Source organism: Paramisgurnus dabryanus, chromosome 6 (genome assembly GCF_030506205.2).
Source record: "Paramisgurnus dabryanus chromosome 6, PD_genome_1.1, whole genome shotgun sequence".
Classification (NCBI taxonomy): domain Eukaryota; kingdom Metazoa; phylum Chordata; class Actinopteri; order Cypriniformes; family Cobitidae; genus Paramisgurnus; species Paramisgurnus dabryanus.
The window spans coordinates 38,773,928-38,788,754 of record NC_133342.1 but is presented as its reverse complement, the minus strand read 5'-3'; the positions used below and the strand labels follow the sequence as shown (position 1 = coordinate 38,788,754).

The window sequence follows — 14,827 nt, the reverse complement described above, 5'->3', positions numbered from 1 at the left end:
CACAGACAAGGCTTAAAGCTAGTCCTAGACTAAAACACGTTTGACATCTCTCAACCGAAAATAACTTGCACTGATGGATTTTTAAAATATGCCATTGATTTGTCTTATAATACTGGTACAAACCAGTAACGTCTTTGTCTCAGGTATGTTTATAAAAATCCTTAAACATCTTCATTTAACCCTTATAAGTCCCTTCAAATGACCCCAAGCCACTTTTCTTTAGATAAAAAAAAATGGTTCTCTTCATCTCAGTGGAATAAGATTTTGTTACTTTTCTAGATTATCAAAATTGTCAATTATTGTCAATATTAATATAAAAACTGGGCTTGATTCAGTTGTTCTGAAGATGTGTATTTTTTTTACAAAAGAGGTCCTTGGGATCAATATGACCGTAATTGAAAATGAATGGGGAAAAAAAATCGATGCACCCAGAATAAATCTGAAAATTTCCAGTTTCTAGAGCACAAATGCAATATAGAAAAGACAATTCAATCACACACACACAGCCACAGATGCAGAACAAAGATTTAAAGTGGTGGGCTCTAATTCTCACACAGGTGTGTGTGCGCACACACACACATTTCTGGGGTCATTTTGACCTCAAAGACCCTTAGTGTAAACAGGAAAATCTGAGTTTATAAGGGTTAACCAAGGGCTAGTGCTGGCTTAAACCTGAACTTTTGGTTGATTAAACCAAAATTTGCTTACCCTGATCATGTCGGTTCCAAAACACCTGATAAGAGTTAGTTCAGTCGACCTCCTACTGGTAACAGAGTATTAATGCGTACACATGGGGAATACATAAAGGGTTGGTTTCCCAGACAGGGATTATCTTAAACCAGGGGCCTCATTTATAAAATGCTGCGTAAAAACCATCCTACATTTGATCTTACGATCATTTATCAAAAATGCGTACGTGTGATTCATAAACCGACCGTACGCGCAGAAAACGCGCGTACCCCTTTCAAATCTATAAATCGCAAATGAACTTGAACTTGTGCGCGCAGCCGAGCAGTTTCAGATCTCCGCCTTTAAACGATGCCTAATTAATGTCACAGACATATAAAAGAGCGCTTCTCAATGTTTATACGAAATTTCAAACAGCAAGAATGGCTTATTTTCCAGAAACCTGCAGCAATAAGACAAGCAAAAGAGCGTACGTCTGCCCAGACCCTGACGTGGCGCTGAGGACTTTTCCACGTCAAAGACAGTTTTTATAAATATGGACTTTGCCGTGGATTTTTGCGTACGCAAACTTTACGATCAAATCTGTGCGTACGCACGCTTTATAAATGAGGCCCCAGGAAATATAACTAGTTTTAACAAAAATGCCTTACTAAAAACATTATTTTGTGTGCATTTTCAAGCAAAACAAAGGGCAATGATTTATTTAAGGATATGTTAGTGCAAGTTGTTTTAGGTTTGGACAGCTCTAACATTTATTTTAGTCTAGGACTAGTCTAATCCTTGTCCAAGAAACCGCCCCAAAGACATTTTAAGTTGTTTTTACAAACAAACCTTACAAAAAACAATACTGGTATGCATCTTGAGACAAAACAACAGCACTGATATATTTTATTTAAAGGAGTCCCGATTTCATGTGTTCCTTTGTCACTAGAGTGTTAAAAGATGTCTATGCACACAAAATATCTATAAAGTTGCAAGCTCAAACGTGTCTAGGATAAGCCCTGTCCAGGACACCACCCTAAATGTCACAATGCAATGCAATTCTAAGTCTTTTTTTCTTTAAGCCAAAATGCATTGGGTAAAAGCTGCTTGGTTTCATTTCAAAACTGTGGAAAGTTGTGCTATAAGAAATAAATAAATGTACAAAAAGAAATAAATGACTGCACTACCCTCATTTTAGATTTTGGGTAAATGTTTATTTGATGCGATGAAAACAATGCTTTTCACAAATATGATCATTATACATCTGCTTTCAATCACATTTCCTTATTTCCTAGAGTTATCATTTGCTTTCACCAAACTAACACACTGGATATCAAGAGAAGTTCAAAGCATTTATGACACACAGTCAATACAAAGCTCAGATTTACAGAACAAACCACAATGACAGAGCTGCCCATTTAAACCTTTTATCAAACTAGTGGCACAAAACCTTTGTGTTTTAATCTTAAATTTTTCAGTTCAGTTATAAGTGGTCATTCCAAAATCTCTATTCCTCATACGAGACATTAATGAAAGACATCTGAATACAGGCTCAGAAGGTTCATTTCATCGAGTCCATCTGTGTGCGCCGCTTCAGACCTGGCTGTTCTCACAGAGCGAGTGTATGCGGTCTGCCAGCTTCAGACAGTGCAGGATTCGGTTTTTCTCAGTCTGAAGCTCAGACGCAGTCACATCCCCCTGCAGTTTCCGGCCAAACAACACCATATCCTGCATGAACAAACCCACCGGCTCACGCTGACCAGCAGGGAGCTCGGTGATCGTGACGTCCTGAAAGCGAAAGTTAACGTGTTTGGTCCTGCCCAGTCCTGGACCCCGTTCCTCAATCCATGTTAGAGGTCTGTAACAGAAAATACACCAAATATAATGCCAGGACTAAACAAATAAAACATGCAATTATAAATGAACAAGGTGTTTGCTTAGGAAAGTTTCACATTATTTTAAATACGAACAGAATGCTTTACCAACCACACAAAAGTTAAATAATAGTTATAAAGCATAAAACTTTCATAACATCATATTATAAAACATACATCTATTAAATATAAAACATTATAATCACACCACATTTTTTTTTATGTGAACCATAAAGTTGAAAATCATAAAAGAAATGTTCATTTACGTTTTTACAAAATTATAAAATTTAACTTTCAAATCAAAAATCTGCTATATTGTCAATTCTCTCTATAAATATTCAGTTCATATTTCTCAAAGAGATATGTAAGGTAGTCGTGTGAAACATTGGTGGTCTCACTTTTGCTGTTGTGTCAGTAAGTGGGCCGTCATCTTCATGTATTTGTTCTCTTTCTCCTCCACCAGAGACGCTGCAGTAACCGTGAGCTCCCCGAAAAGATCAACCAACCAGGTCAATCTGGCAATGCCACTGAATGAAGGAAAGCCAAAATCTGCTTTCAAAGAGCCACCTGAGAAACAGAAAGACACGCTAGAAACTAAACACAAAGTAGATGAAAGTCTTTCAAATTTTATAGATATACAGCAGGATTTAGGATCAATGTCGATTTCATGGTAAGTGGGGTTATCATTGCTACATCTTGATAAAAAGTCAGTGTGATTTATCTCCGGACACTTTTATCTTTAGACATTGCGCTGAAGTATAATACCTGTGAAATGTAGTGTTCCCTCCTCCAGTGTCTTTCCAGCTATGTCTTTTTTCAGCTGTTTGAAATCAGGGGTTAGAAGTTCAATATGTTCTTCATGTAGCACCAAACCTGAAGAAGATTTTAAAAAGTTTGCATTATTTTATTAATATTATTAAGTATATTTAACAGTAACAGTCAGATGTAACGGTATCAAAAAAAAAAAACACTGTATGGCACTACTTCAGTATGATTCCCACAGTGCGCTGTTTATTGAACCATTTACAGGAAGGAAAAAACAAAGACTTGTAAAAACTGCCATAAGTGTTTATTAAACAAGACTGAACATTACAATGATGTACAAAGTGTAGTGTAGTGTTTCAATGTGTGTTCAATTTTCATAAAAAGGAAAAAATAATTAGACCCTGTAATAAAATAAAAAAAGTTTTAGTTTAGTTTGTCAAGTTGCTCTACTTGTAGAGAGGCATCAGAGTGGCGTGCATTGGATTATGGGAATTGTAGTTCGCTTTTTCAAGATGAAACTTCACAAACTAAAATAAATAGCTTCTGATAACATTCATGATGTAGGACGTAACGTATGAGATGTAGTGGCATAGTGACAAACAAGTAAAAAATCCCCATTTTAGATTTCTATTTCCTGACTGAGGATAGATATCAGTTTGTACAAATAAAGAATATTAAATCTGATCTAATAAAAGTTACATGTGGTGTTCCACAAGGTTCGGTGTTAGGTCCCAAATTGTTTGTATTGTATATAGATGATATTTGTAAAGTGTCAAAAAAAAAAAAACTGGTATTGTTTGCTGATGACACAAATTTATACTGTTCGGGGAAAATTTTGGAGCATCTCCTGAAAACAGTTAAAATTGAATTGATGGCTTTAAAAAGTTGGTTTGATGATAATCGACTTTTATTGAATTTGACTAAAACAAAGTTCATAATATTCAGCAATTGACAAAGTAATATCAAAGCTAAAATTATGATTTGTAAGGTGGAAATAGAAAGAGTATATGAATATACATTTTTGGGTGTTACAATAGACCATAAATTATGCTGGAAACCACATATAAACCATGTAAAAACAAAAATGTCTAAATCCATTGCGATATTAAATAGAATAAAACATATTTTAAATGAAAAAACATTATATACATTGTATTGTTCTCTCATAGTTCCATACATTACTTATTGTGGGGTGGTGTGGGGACATGCATATAAAACTAATACAAAACCAATATATATATATATTTTACAAAAGAAAGCAATAAGGATTGTAAAATGGGCTGACTATTATGAACCAACAAATAAATTATTTATAAATTTACAAGCTTTAAAATTTGTTGATTTTTTGGTGCTTCAAATCCAAAGCACCATTTACTACCATTATAAAGCTTGAAACAGCCAGGACATTTTTTAATATAACTCAGATTGTGTTTGTCTGAAAAAAGATAATCATATATATCGAGGATTGCTTGAGGGAAAAGAAATCATGAGGTCATTTTCATTTTTGTGTGAACTATCCCTTTAACTCATTCCCCGCCATTGACAAAAAGAGAAAACGCTTCCCTGCAAATGACGAGTTTTTCCGTCAATCCGTATTTCTGCTATTATCCACCAGCTGCCGCTCTTACCCAACTTATAAAACCCGGAAGCAACCCCTCAGGTCAAACAGTTCAAACTCCGTGTATGTTTTGATGATCGCTCTGAATCGTATTTCTTTCAGAAGTCTTTAAAAAAAACGCAATTATCGCAGCTTTTTACTCAAAATTTTGTGTTTTTGGAGAAACCTACTTATATTTGAGAGGTGATAAGAAGAGAACTGATAAAGGTAGGATGAAACTGGGGTTTTTTTAAGCAGAGAGTCTGTTCAGTCATTTGATATATTTGTATGTTTATATATTTAAAGAAGAACATTTTCTGGAAGGCATTAAACTTAAATCATAAAAAATGCTGCCGCTGGCAACTTTTTTAACACTTGCAGGGTTAATAAAGTTAATAAATGTACAGTACTGGTCAAAAGTTTGAAATTGTTTACCGTAATATTTTTCCCACATTACAGAATAATAGTAAACTCATCAAAACTACAGAATTACACAAATATAACTGTGGGAAATATTTTCTGAGTAAAAGCTTCCACAATACATAAAAACTCAAACTTGTTGCATTTAATCAAGAAGCTTCTTGAAGTTTCACAATTTTTAAACAATATTAAAGGAGTGTGCACTATTCTGGCTGTTTTTTCTTCAAAAGTCATCTGTGTCAAATTCGTGTATGTGACAAATATACACATTGAACTGAAACTAAGCAGAAAGATATGAAGACTGCCCCTCACCTTTCTTTTGAGCCAGATCCCACAGATCTACAGCAGATGAATAGCTCAGGGTCATGGGATACTCCACACACACATGCTTTCCTGCCTCCAGAAAGTGCCTGAGATTGAGCAGATAAAATGAGAGAGGATCATTTACACGTGAGATGAGACAGATAAGGATTATTTATTAAAAAAAGGTCTGTGACGGTCACCTGATGTGTTCTTCATGGCTGGTGTTTTCTGTGCATATAAAAGCCACCTGAATATCATCTCTGCTTAACGCTTCAGTCATGGAGATCTGTTTCACACCCTGCTGATCATCAAGAGTCCTCCTAAATAAAGCCAAAAGAAACAACATACTGTATATGGACGGTTCCAGTGGCTCACGTGTTGCATTAGCAGTGGACTCCCATTGAGGGAAACACAGTCACGCCAAAAAACATGTGCAGTGTCAATGAACTTTGTTTGCTTTGCATCTGCCGAATGCATGAATGTACATTTTTGTTTCGATTCATTATAGGTGAATTTTGAGTACTTGGGTTAACTAAATGATTACAATCATACTTTTCACTGACCTGGAGATAAAGCCCTTGAGCGTGAGTTTTTCAGCAGCACTGGCTTGTAAAGGGGTGAGTAAATCTCTTATTCGGACACATCCTGCAATGCCTACACCCACAACCACTGATCCAAACATGATGACTGCAGTGAAACAGAAAAATCTGTCATTTAAACTGTGCATGAATTAATAATAAAAAAATTACATTTTTATACTTATTTTGTGAAAATGCACACTGGTTACCAAGCCCATTATATTTTGTGTGTGCGCGCGTGTGCATGTGTGTATACGCCTGTGTGTGTGTGTGTGTGTGTGTGTGTGTGTGTGTGTGTGTGTGTGTGTGTGTGTGTGTGTGTGTGTGTGTGTGTGTGTGTGTGCGCCTGCCTGCCTGTGTGTGCCTGATAAAGGCTTATGTATATCAGCTGTGATATGGTACACTAGGAGTAGTGCACTGCTATGGTACACCAAGGTTTCAAACTACTACTACAAAGGACAATTTGTAAGATGGACAAGTTATTTTAGTGCTTTTGTGGGGTGCATAATTCTGGGAAAAAATGTTTAAAGATCTGGAAACATTTATTCTATTGCATTCAATGTCATAAACTAAATAAACAAATCATTTAACAGATAAATAAAGCATGTTTTAAAGGAAAGGGCATGGCAGTAATCAACTTTAAAATGTTGCTAAAACAAACAAAAATCAACACAAATGACAAAACAAAAATAAGTTTTTATACAAATTTATAAAACATCAATTTAAATGAAATGGCATGACAGTTAGCAACTACAAAGGTTGATAAACCCACTAACGTACTGACGAATACATTACAATGTGGTTTAAATGAGAGAGTATGACAGTTACCCAACTACAAATTTTGCCATAACCAACTAATAAATACATAATAAAACATGGTTTAAAAACATGGACATGACAGTTAGCAAATACAAATGTTTGATGTAGCTAACCAACCAACTATTTAATAATTACATAATAAAAAGTGCCATAAAGGACAAGGCGTGACAGTTACCAAATACAAATGATGATATAACCAACTAACTAACGAGTACTGAATCAAATGTGGTTTAAAGGAAACGGATTGGCAAACTACATAGGTTGCTAACACTAAACAATAACACAATAAACTCTGAAACGTTAACACTACAAAGTTTTTAGAAGAAGAATAGGAAAGTCTAATAATAGGAAAAGATTTTTCACTATATTAATGTCGTGTTAACAGAACGCGATGAACAAAACGCACAACTGAACGATGATACAGCGCAAACATTTATGAAATAATGCATATGCATGTTTATAAATAAGATCTGTATCCTCACCCTTTAATGACAGCCCGTGGATCTCTGTCGCATCTGCAGAGAAGTCTACAGAGTAGGCTACAGCCAAGAACTTTCATAACTCACTTGCATAATGCCAAAGACTCTTGATTATAACAACTGCGGAAGGGTCACGCGGAGCAACCCCGGAAATAAATGTGTTTTTAGCGATATTTAAGCTTATGTGCTGTCCATTTGATGTCAGGCGTTATTGTTGATCAAACACGTGCTTTATTGGGGACTTGGCAAATATATATATTTCAGATATCTATCTTATTTTGGGTCTTACATGACCGACTGATGCCCGAATGCGTAACAAATATGGCCGCCGAGTGTGATGACTTTCCCTAAAGGGGCTTTGGTAACGCACTGTCTGACGTCTGCTCCGGTGTTGTGTGAAATTCTGTCCCCGTGAAAAACTGTCCCAATGGGCGGGGCATACATGCATATTCATAGGTTCGCTCCGCTTTGGAACCAGCGATTGGATTGCAAATTCTTGTGTGTTTCCAGCTCTTTTTATATTTATATAAGGTAATAACGCCGAATGATCATATGCCTTGTTCATATGTACAATTGTTTACATTATGCTTTGTATGTGCGTTTTGTAAGAACACTTTTTCATGGCTAAACAATATGCTATTTAGCCTATATTTATAATGCTAAACACTACAGCACGAATCGAGCACATATTTCTCTTCATTGTTTTTGTTGTATCTTGTCCATAGTTAATGTTTTGTTTTGTAGTGTATTTTGCTGCATTTATTGCATGCACTGCAATAAAACTCAAATCCCTGCTGAAAAAACAATAGAGACCATTACGCAATCTGTAATGGTTTTTAAAGTTTTAATGGTTAATGGTTTGTACTGGTTTTGTAATGGAAACCCTTATAATTTCTGTAATGGTTTCTTTTGTTTTGTTTTTTCGGCAGGGATATGGCTAACTGCATGTATAAATAAAAAATTTAAAATGTTCTCTGGTGTTATTTTGTTTCCTTTTTGAGTTGGACTTTATAGAGCCTTAACGAAAAGAGCATTGCAATCATTCAAAGGACATGATGCATGATTACTCTATTAAAGCAGGATTCCTGTATATAAAAATGGCCTAACATTTTTTTTAAAGGTTATTTAACTAATTGCAAGACCAACATTGTTCAGACCAGCTTAAATATGTTTATAAGTGTTTCCCTGTGTTACTAAAAGGCAAAATGGAAGAGAGACCAAAATATTAAAAAAAAAACATTTTAATTTTCTTCCCGAATGAGATAATGACATGTTTTTAAACAGAGTGATAAAGAGAAGATGAGAATGAAAAGAAACTGACCATGAGTGTCAAGTGGTTGTTCTCATTATTTGACCCAATCAGCACATCATACTCCCCTGGATCCAGCAGCAGTACAGATGCATATTGTAACAAGAGTTTATTTCACTAATTCATTGCTAACATAAAATATCCATTTCAAGAAATCAGCAGTTCTTAAAGCCTTTTCATTAAAATGGCACTGCCCTTCCAGAGGTTCAGTGGATGAAAGGATTTTTCAGTAAGTAATGTCAGACTTACAAGGTAATGCATTGATAAGTTTTATTCACCCTTCTATCTAAACAGAGGATTGATTTACACATAGAGAGCAATTATTAAAAAAAATAAAAAAAAAATAAAAATAAAAAAACCAAGTGCAATGTTTAGATGTATAAATATGAATGGGTTGCATCACCTAACTTACCTCACTTTTATCACTTTCTCCAAGTGTAAGGCATTTAACATCACATGTCAATACTCTGTGTGGGTCGATTTACTTGCAGATTATGCCACATTTTTATCTGGCCCATATTACAATACATACAGATTGCACTACATACAGATTTGTCAAGAGAGGACGCTCGATGGTGACAGCTCAGACAAGAGGAGTGGTTGCATCACCCAGTTTTGGCAGTAGCCTATATGTACAAAAGTTGGATAGTACATCTGTGTTACTTTAATCATTTATGTTTATTTTGTAACATCTTGTGTATGTGCATAAACAAAGAAAATATTACATATGGAATGTAATTCTTAATGTATTTGTCCAGTAATTACAATGAGAAAAGTTGAGTCTTCATGTGTGTTGTGTTTTCAAGTGACTACAGCTTTTTTATGGCCTAGATTCAAATCAAAGTTACCTTTTTGTCTTGGTCCAAATTAGCCTCTTAGCACACAGGGAAACAACCACATTTTGCATTAGGCAAGGCTTGTATTTCTTTTCTTTTTTGTGTATGTATCAATGTATCGCTTTTTATTCCCTTGATTGCCCAAGACAAATTTCTCCAATAGGAGACAATAAAGGCTCATCTAATCTAATCTAATTTAGGTAAATAGCTTTTCAAATATGTTAGACCATTTTTATTTACAGAAATCCTGTAAATAGAGTAATGTTCACATACATGTGTATAATTTATAAGAAAATATGAGTATGCTTTAACCAGTGAGCACATCGTGCTATGTTTAGTTTATGTTATGTTTGATTGTGGTTGTTTATGGATGTTTGTATATTGTGTGAGCCTTTTATATCTTATGGATGTTTGTTTATTGTGTGTGTTTTTATAATTGGACTTTAAAAACTAACTTTATAACTAACTTTATCATGATATGTGATTAATCTGGCCTTCGTGAGTGAGTTTCTTGTCTTTACTTTAACAGTAAGAAAATATGTTTTAATAAATAAGAAATGTCATTTTCAATTATTGCAAGGCTTTTTCGTTAAGGCTCTATAAATTCCAACTGGGGTTAAAAACTGGCAAGAGGCAAAACAACACCAGGAAACATTATATAAAATGTAATAAATAAATATAATAATAATGATAAAAATATTTATTTGAACATGCAGTTAGCTACATATATGATTTATTGCAGTGCATGCAAATAATGCAGCAAAATACACTACAAAACAAGAGATGAACTATCGCAACAACAAAAAACAATGAGGAGAAATACGTGCTCGTTCCGTGCTTTAGTTTGGTGTTTAGCATTATAAACGTAGGCTAAATAGCAAAAATGATATTGTATAGCCATGAAAAAGTGTTCTTACAAAACGCGCATGCAAAGCATTTTAACCTATTATGTGAAGAATGTAAACAATTGTGCATCTAAACAAGGCATATGATCATTCGGCTTTATTACCTTAGAAATAATATATCAAAAAAGAGCTGGAAAACACACAAGAATTTGCAATCCAATCGCTGGTTCCAAAGCGGAGCGAACCTATGAATATGCATGTATGCCCCGCCCATTGGGACAGTTTTTCACGGGGACAGAATTTCACACAACACCGGTCACACATGGTTCTGTTTCGATAAATATCATACTGTGATAAATACACACCACTAATAAACTCTTTTGTGTTCGTAAATATGCTTTATATTTTACACGTTTCTTTTCTTATATATGTTTTGGAATAAATAAATAAACAAAAGCACAATCGGTAGATGTGTGCGGTTGGTGTTCCTCGCTGTTTAAATAAAGTTTTTTGATAAGAACAAAACAAACATGGCCGCTCCCTTTCAGCGCTGCGGTTAGTTATTTAACGTAATGAATCAATGTGACGGTAAGTTAATATTTTAAACGAAACTTGAGATTAAACTAAAGCTACTGAAAAAACTTTTTAAAGACTAAAGATATTATTGAAAAGAAATTAATAAATATGAACATATAGTCATATTTATTTTTTATTCATCTTTATATTAGACGATCGTACACATACAGGAATATTTCAATACTAACAAAACGTTAGAACGGTTTACAAATGGTTTTACTGTTATTTTGTCACATCTACCAGCCGGGGTTGTACTTTGGTATTAAATGACCTTGGTGTACTATGTAAGTTAAATACTATGGTGTATGAATAAGGTAATTATACTATAATACATATGAATCTATCATAAATATTTGATACTATTACATGAACACAACACATTAACTGAATTAGCACAAGAGGAAGTATTAAATAAGAGACCCAAATGGTGACCCAAAGTGTTACACTGGCTTTATATCCTGAACGGATGCGTTATCTTAAATGTCCACATCTATCTTATACATTAAAACGTTAGTTTGGTTTATAAAATAATTTCATATGTCCACAATTTATGCATGTCTGCAAAAGATTTAGGGTTTTGTAATGAAAATGATTCGTACTGGTAGTGTATGAATCTGTACATACCTGATGAAATAGATCCAGTTTGTAAGGTTTAATGAATGCACAAACTCTCATACAGTTTTCCAGAACTGAAGATGAGTCGATCGACCAGTCTCCTCCAGCAGATGACTATATTTGTTACTGTGGTGAGCGGTGGAGGCTGTGCTATGATGTATTATCTCATGCAGAGTAAGTCACCAGCATTACACACACATCCATGACTGCATTCATTACCTGTTGATAAGTGTTTAACAGATAATCCAGATAATTTTGTTCTGTCTCTTTAAGAAAACTTTGCTAAAGCAGAGTATTACCGTATGGCCCTTCAAGAGTTAAATAATAACTCCACAGCCATGGCCAGCCTGGGTGCACCGCCTTTAAAGATCCACAACATCCATTTATCTGACAGACACAATCGCATGGAACACACCAGTGCTCAGGTCAGCATCTCTTAACATCACCTTCATATGATGGTTAGATTAAGATGGTATAGATCAGGTGAACTACCATAGAAAACCTATTATTGCAATGATAAACACATTAAATTTATTTAAACACAACTTTATTTTCTAATATAAACATGCATTTTATGTAAAAAAAAGCATTGTAATAAGTGCTATACAAATAAATGTGAATCGATTTAAATTGAACTTACCTGTCTGTGGGAGCCCAGGTCAACCGATTAAGCTGGTATAGGAGATCACCTTTGAATAACAATAAACCAACTACCACTGTCTGTAAAATGTTTGTTTATTTTTTACCAAGGTAGAAAAAATAACCATATAGAAATATTGTAGAAGACATTTACTGCCAATTTACACCAGATCTGCTGGTTTGCATTATATTAATTCTCATTTGCATTAATTTTAGTTAAAGATTCCAGTTACCGGCTCAAAGACTGGAGGTTATCTCTACACAACATCTAGCAGAGACACTCTCATGAACAGGTACCCTGATTTTACCTCTTAAAATCAAATCTCAGAATGCAGAAAGTGATACAGTACATCGTCTGGATTGTTGTGTATCAAATTTTTGTCACAGTTGCCTCTGGTTTGCTAATTTAGGATCTATTACCATCTACTACACTGCAAAAAATTATTTTTAAGAAAAAAAATTCTTAGTATTCTTGTCTTGTTTTCAGTAAAAATATCTAAAAACTTAAGATGCTTTTTCTTGATGAGCAAAACGACCCAAGAAAATAAGTCTAGTTTTTAGACCAGAAATATCAAGTGATTTTGTGCATAAAACAAGCAAAAAAAATCTGCCAATGGGGTAAGCAAAAAATTCTTGAACATTTTTCTTAAACACTAAATTCAAGAATAATTCAAGAAAAATTTGCTTACCCCATTGGCAGATTTTTTTGCTTGTTTTATGCACAAAATCACTTACTTTTGATATTTTTGGTCTAAAAACTAGACTTATTTTCTTGGGTCGTTTTGCACATCAAGAAAAAGCATCTTAATTTTAAGATATTTTTACTGAAAACAAGACAAAAATACTAAGAATTTTTTTCTTGAAAATCATATTTTGCATTGTAAGACCTACATTTTACCAATGTTACTGTAAATGCAAAAATACTCTAGAAACTCTATTTTTTTTATTACAGTATGTAATGTAAAATATTATTCTTCAGTCATGCACATTGTTCTGTCATGTATACTGTAACAGTTATATTATATGACATAACACTACATACATAACAGTATGTAACCTTTTCTGTCTCTAGATGGCATCTCGAGCAAGTGTTTTTGAAGCTTAGGGATGGAGAAACCATTAAGATCTTCAACAAGACAGAATCTCAAGATTAACATCACGCAGAATATCTGTCCCATAAATGTGTTTATTTCAGAAATGCCTGTGAATATTGCATGTACGTAAATTTAGCTAATTTAAAAATTTGTTTATGAATATACTGTATGCAAGTTAAATCGTATTGTTTTGTGCATCATTAAAGACAGTGATGTAAATGACGACTTTGTATTATATGCATTTTTATCTTTATATCATAAAATAATTATGTTATTTCTTTGTTTTTAATGTGTACTATTTTATTACAACCAAAACAGTTTATAATAAATTATTCATGCAATGTTTGTTAGTGGATTTTCATTGACATGTGCATTTACTTAAGTAATAAAAGTAGAAAAAAATAAAACAAAATTCCAACAGGTAATATTTTATTGCAGTATAATCATGCTTTTCTTTTACTTTCATAGGTACTGAATGTAACCTGTAGGTGTCAGTAAATGATCATTAATACTGTTAACCCTCAATGCTTGAAACAACCAATGTCTTATTTCATGAATAAAGCATTACAGCTACAATTCGACAGCAACTCTTAAAAAACACAATCACATTTTTATTCAAAATCTCACCAAGAGTTTGTTTGTAGCATGGCATGTTTATTTTTCTGGTCTCCTCTGTAATTCACCCTCAGCCTTACTGCTATTAGTCATGGTTCATTTATTGTGAAAACTGTCAGTTCAGGATAACATCAGAATATAACCAATGTGTAAACATAAACTAAATGCACAAAAGTAAACACACTTTATCCACATCAAGACAGTGACCCAATAAAACAACCTCACTCGCTTTCTCTCTTATTTATACAATTTTTTTTTTTTTTTTTGAGAAGGCCTGAAAATCTAAGGCAACCATTTTGATGAAAGTTTTTACACAAAGTAAAATTACAGAAAAAAGTATTTTTGTATTAAGGAAAATTTCTGTAATTTATTGTGCATTTTATTTTACGGTATTTTTCCGCCACAGTTATTCAAAAGAGTTTCTGAAACTAAAGCTGGACTCAACTAGTTGATTTAACAAACCGTAGCAAAAAAAAAAAAACACATTTTTACTTAAAACAATCATGTATTTGCGTATCGGTTTGCATGTTATTCATTTCTTAATTGAGTATAAAGTATGGTAGTTTATAATTAAGAGAACAACTATAGTCTAAAAGTCATAATATGTACACTGTAAAAAATCTTTGCTGCCTTTTTTGTTGTTAAATCAACTCAGATTTACAAGTCATGTCAACTTACCATTATGAGTTGTTATAACTTCTATTTAATGCATGACTTCTTTCAGCTATATTTTATATCACACTGTGGATATTTTATTATAAAATCTTTCATATGGCTTTAATTGTCAGTCTGAA

At 33.6% G+C, this 14,827-nt stretch overlaps 2 protein-coding genes across 3 annotated transcripts; one reads left to right on the top strand and one right to left on the bottom strand.

Annotated features, from left to right (window-relative positions):
- Positions 1-1,861: 1,861 nt before the first annotated feature.
- On the bottom strand, positions 1,862-11,819 carry blvra (biliverdin reductase A). 2 transcript variants are annotated; one of them, XM_065276748.2, is made up of 7 exons: positions 11,695-11,819; positions 6,192-6,315; positions 5,829-5,948; positions 5,638-5,735; positions 3,309-3,416; positions 2,942-3,110; positions 1,862-2,527 (listed from the first exon to the last, which is right to left on the bottom strand). In XM_065276748.2, exons 2-7 carry the CDS (start codon positions 6,308-6,310, stop codon positions 2,263-2,265), a joined length of 879 nt encoding a protein of 292 aa, XP_065132820.1. In that variant the 5' UTR covers positions 6,311-6,315; positions 11,695-11,819; the 3' UTR covers positions 1,862-2,262. The 2 variants fall into 2 exon arrangements, with proteins under 2 accessions (XP_065132820.1, XP_065132819.1); XM_065276747.1 differs by lacking the exon at positions 11,695-11,819 and adding an exon at positions 7,508-7,663.
- Positions 11,053-13,763, top strand: coa1 (cytochrome C oxidase assembly factor 1). Its single transcript, XM_065276751.2, has 5 exons — positions 11,053-11,082; positions 11,750-11,859; positions 11,959-12,110; positions 12,541-12,617; positions 13,397-13,763. The coding sequence occupies exons 2-5, from the start codon at positions 11,766-11,768 to the stop codon at positions 13,476-13,478; spliced, it is 405 nt and encodes a 134-aa protein (XP_065132823.1). The 5' UTR covers positions 11,053-11,082; positions 11,750-11,765; the 3' UTR covers positions 13,479-13,763.
- The last annotated feature ends 1,064 nt before the right edge of the window (positions 13,764-14,827 follow it).

Coding starts and splice junctions, on each gene's coding strand:
- blvra (XM_065276748.2), bottom strand. CDS start 6,310: ATGTTTGGATCAGTGGTTGTGGGTGTAGGCATTGCAGGATGTGTCCGA. Junction 3,417..5,637: donor GGATCTGGCTCAAAAGAAAG/GTGAGGGGCAGT, acceptor AATCTTCTTCAG/GTTTGGTGCTACATGAAGAA. Junction 2,528..2,941: donor TTACTGACACAACAGCAAAA/GTGAGACCACCA, acceptor TTTCTGTTACAG/ACCTCTAACATGGATTGAGG.
- coa1 (XM_065276751.2), top strand. CDS start 11,766: ATGAGTCGATCGACCAGTCTCCTCCAGCAGATGACTATATTTGTTACT. Junction 11,860..11,958: donor GATGTATTATCTCATGCAGA/GTAAGTCACCAG, acceptor TGTCTCTTTAAG/AAAACTTTGCTAAAGCAGAG. Junction 12,111..12,540: donor TGGAACACACCAGTGCTCAG/GTCAGCATCTCT, acceptor CATTAATTTTAG/TTAAAGATTCCAGTTACCGG.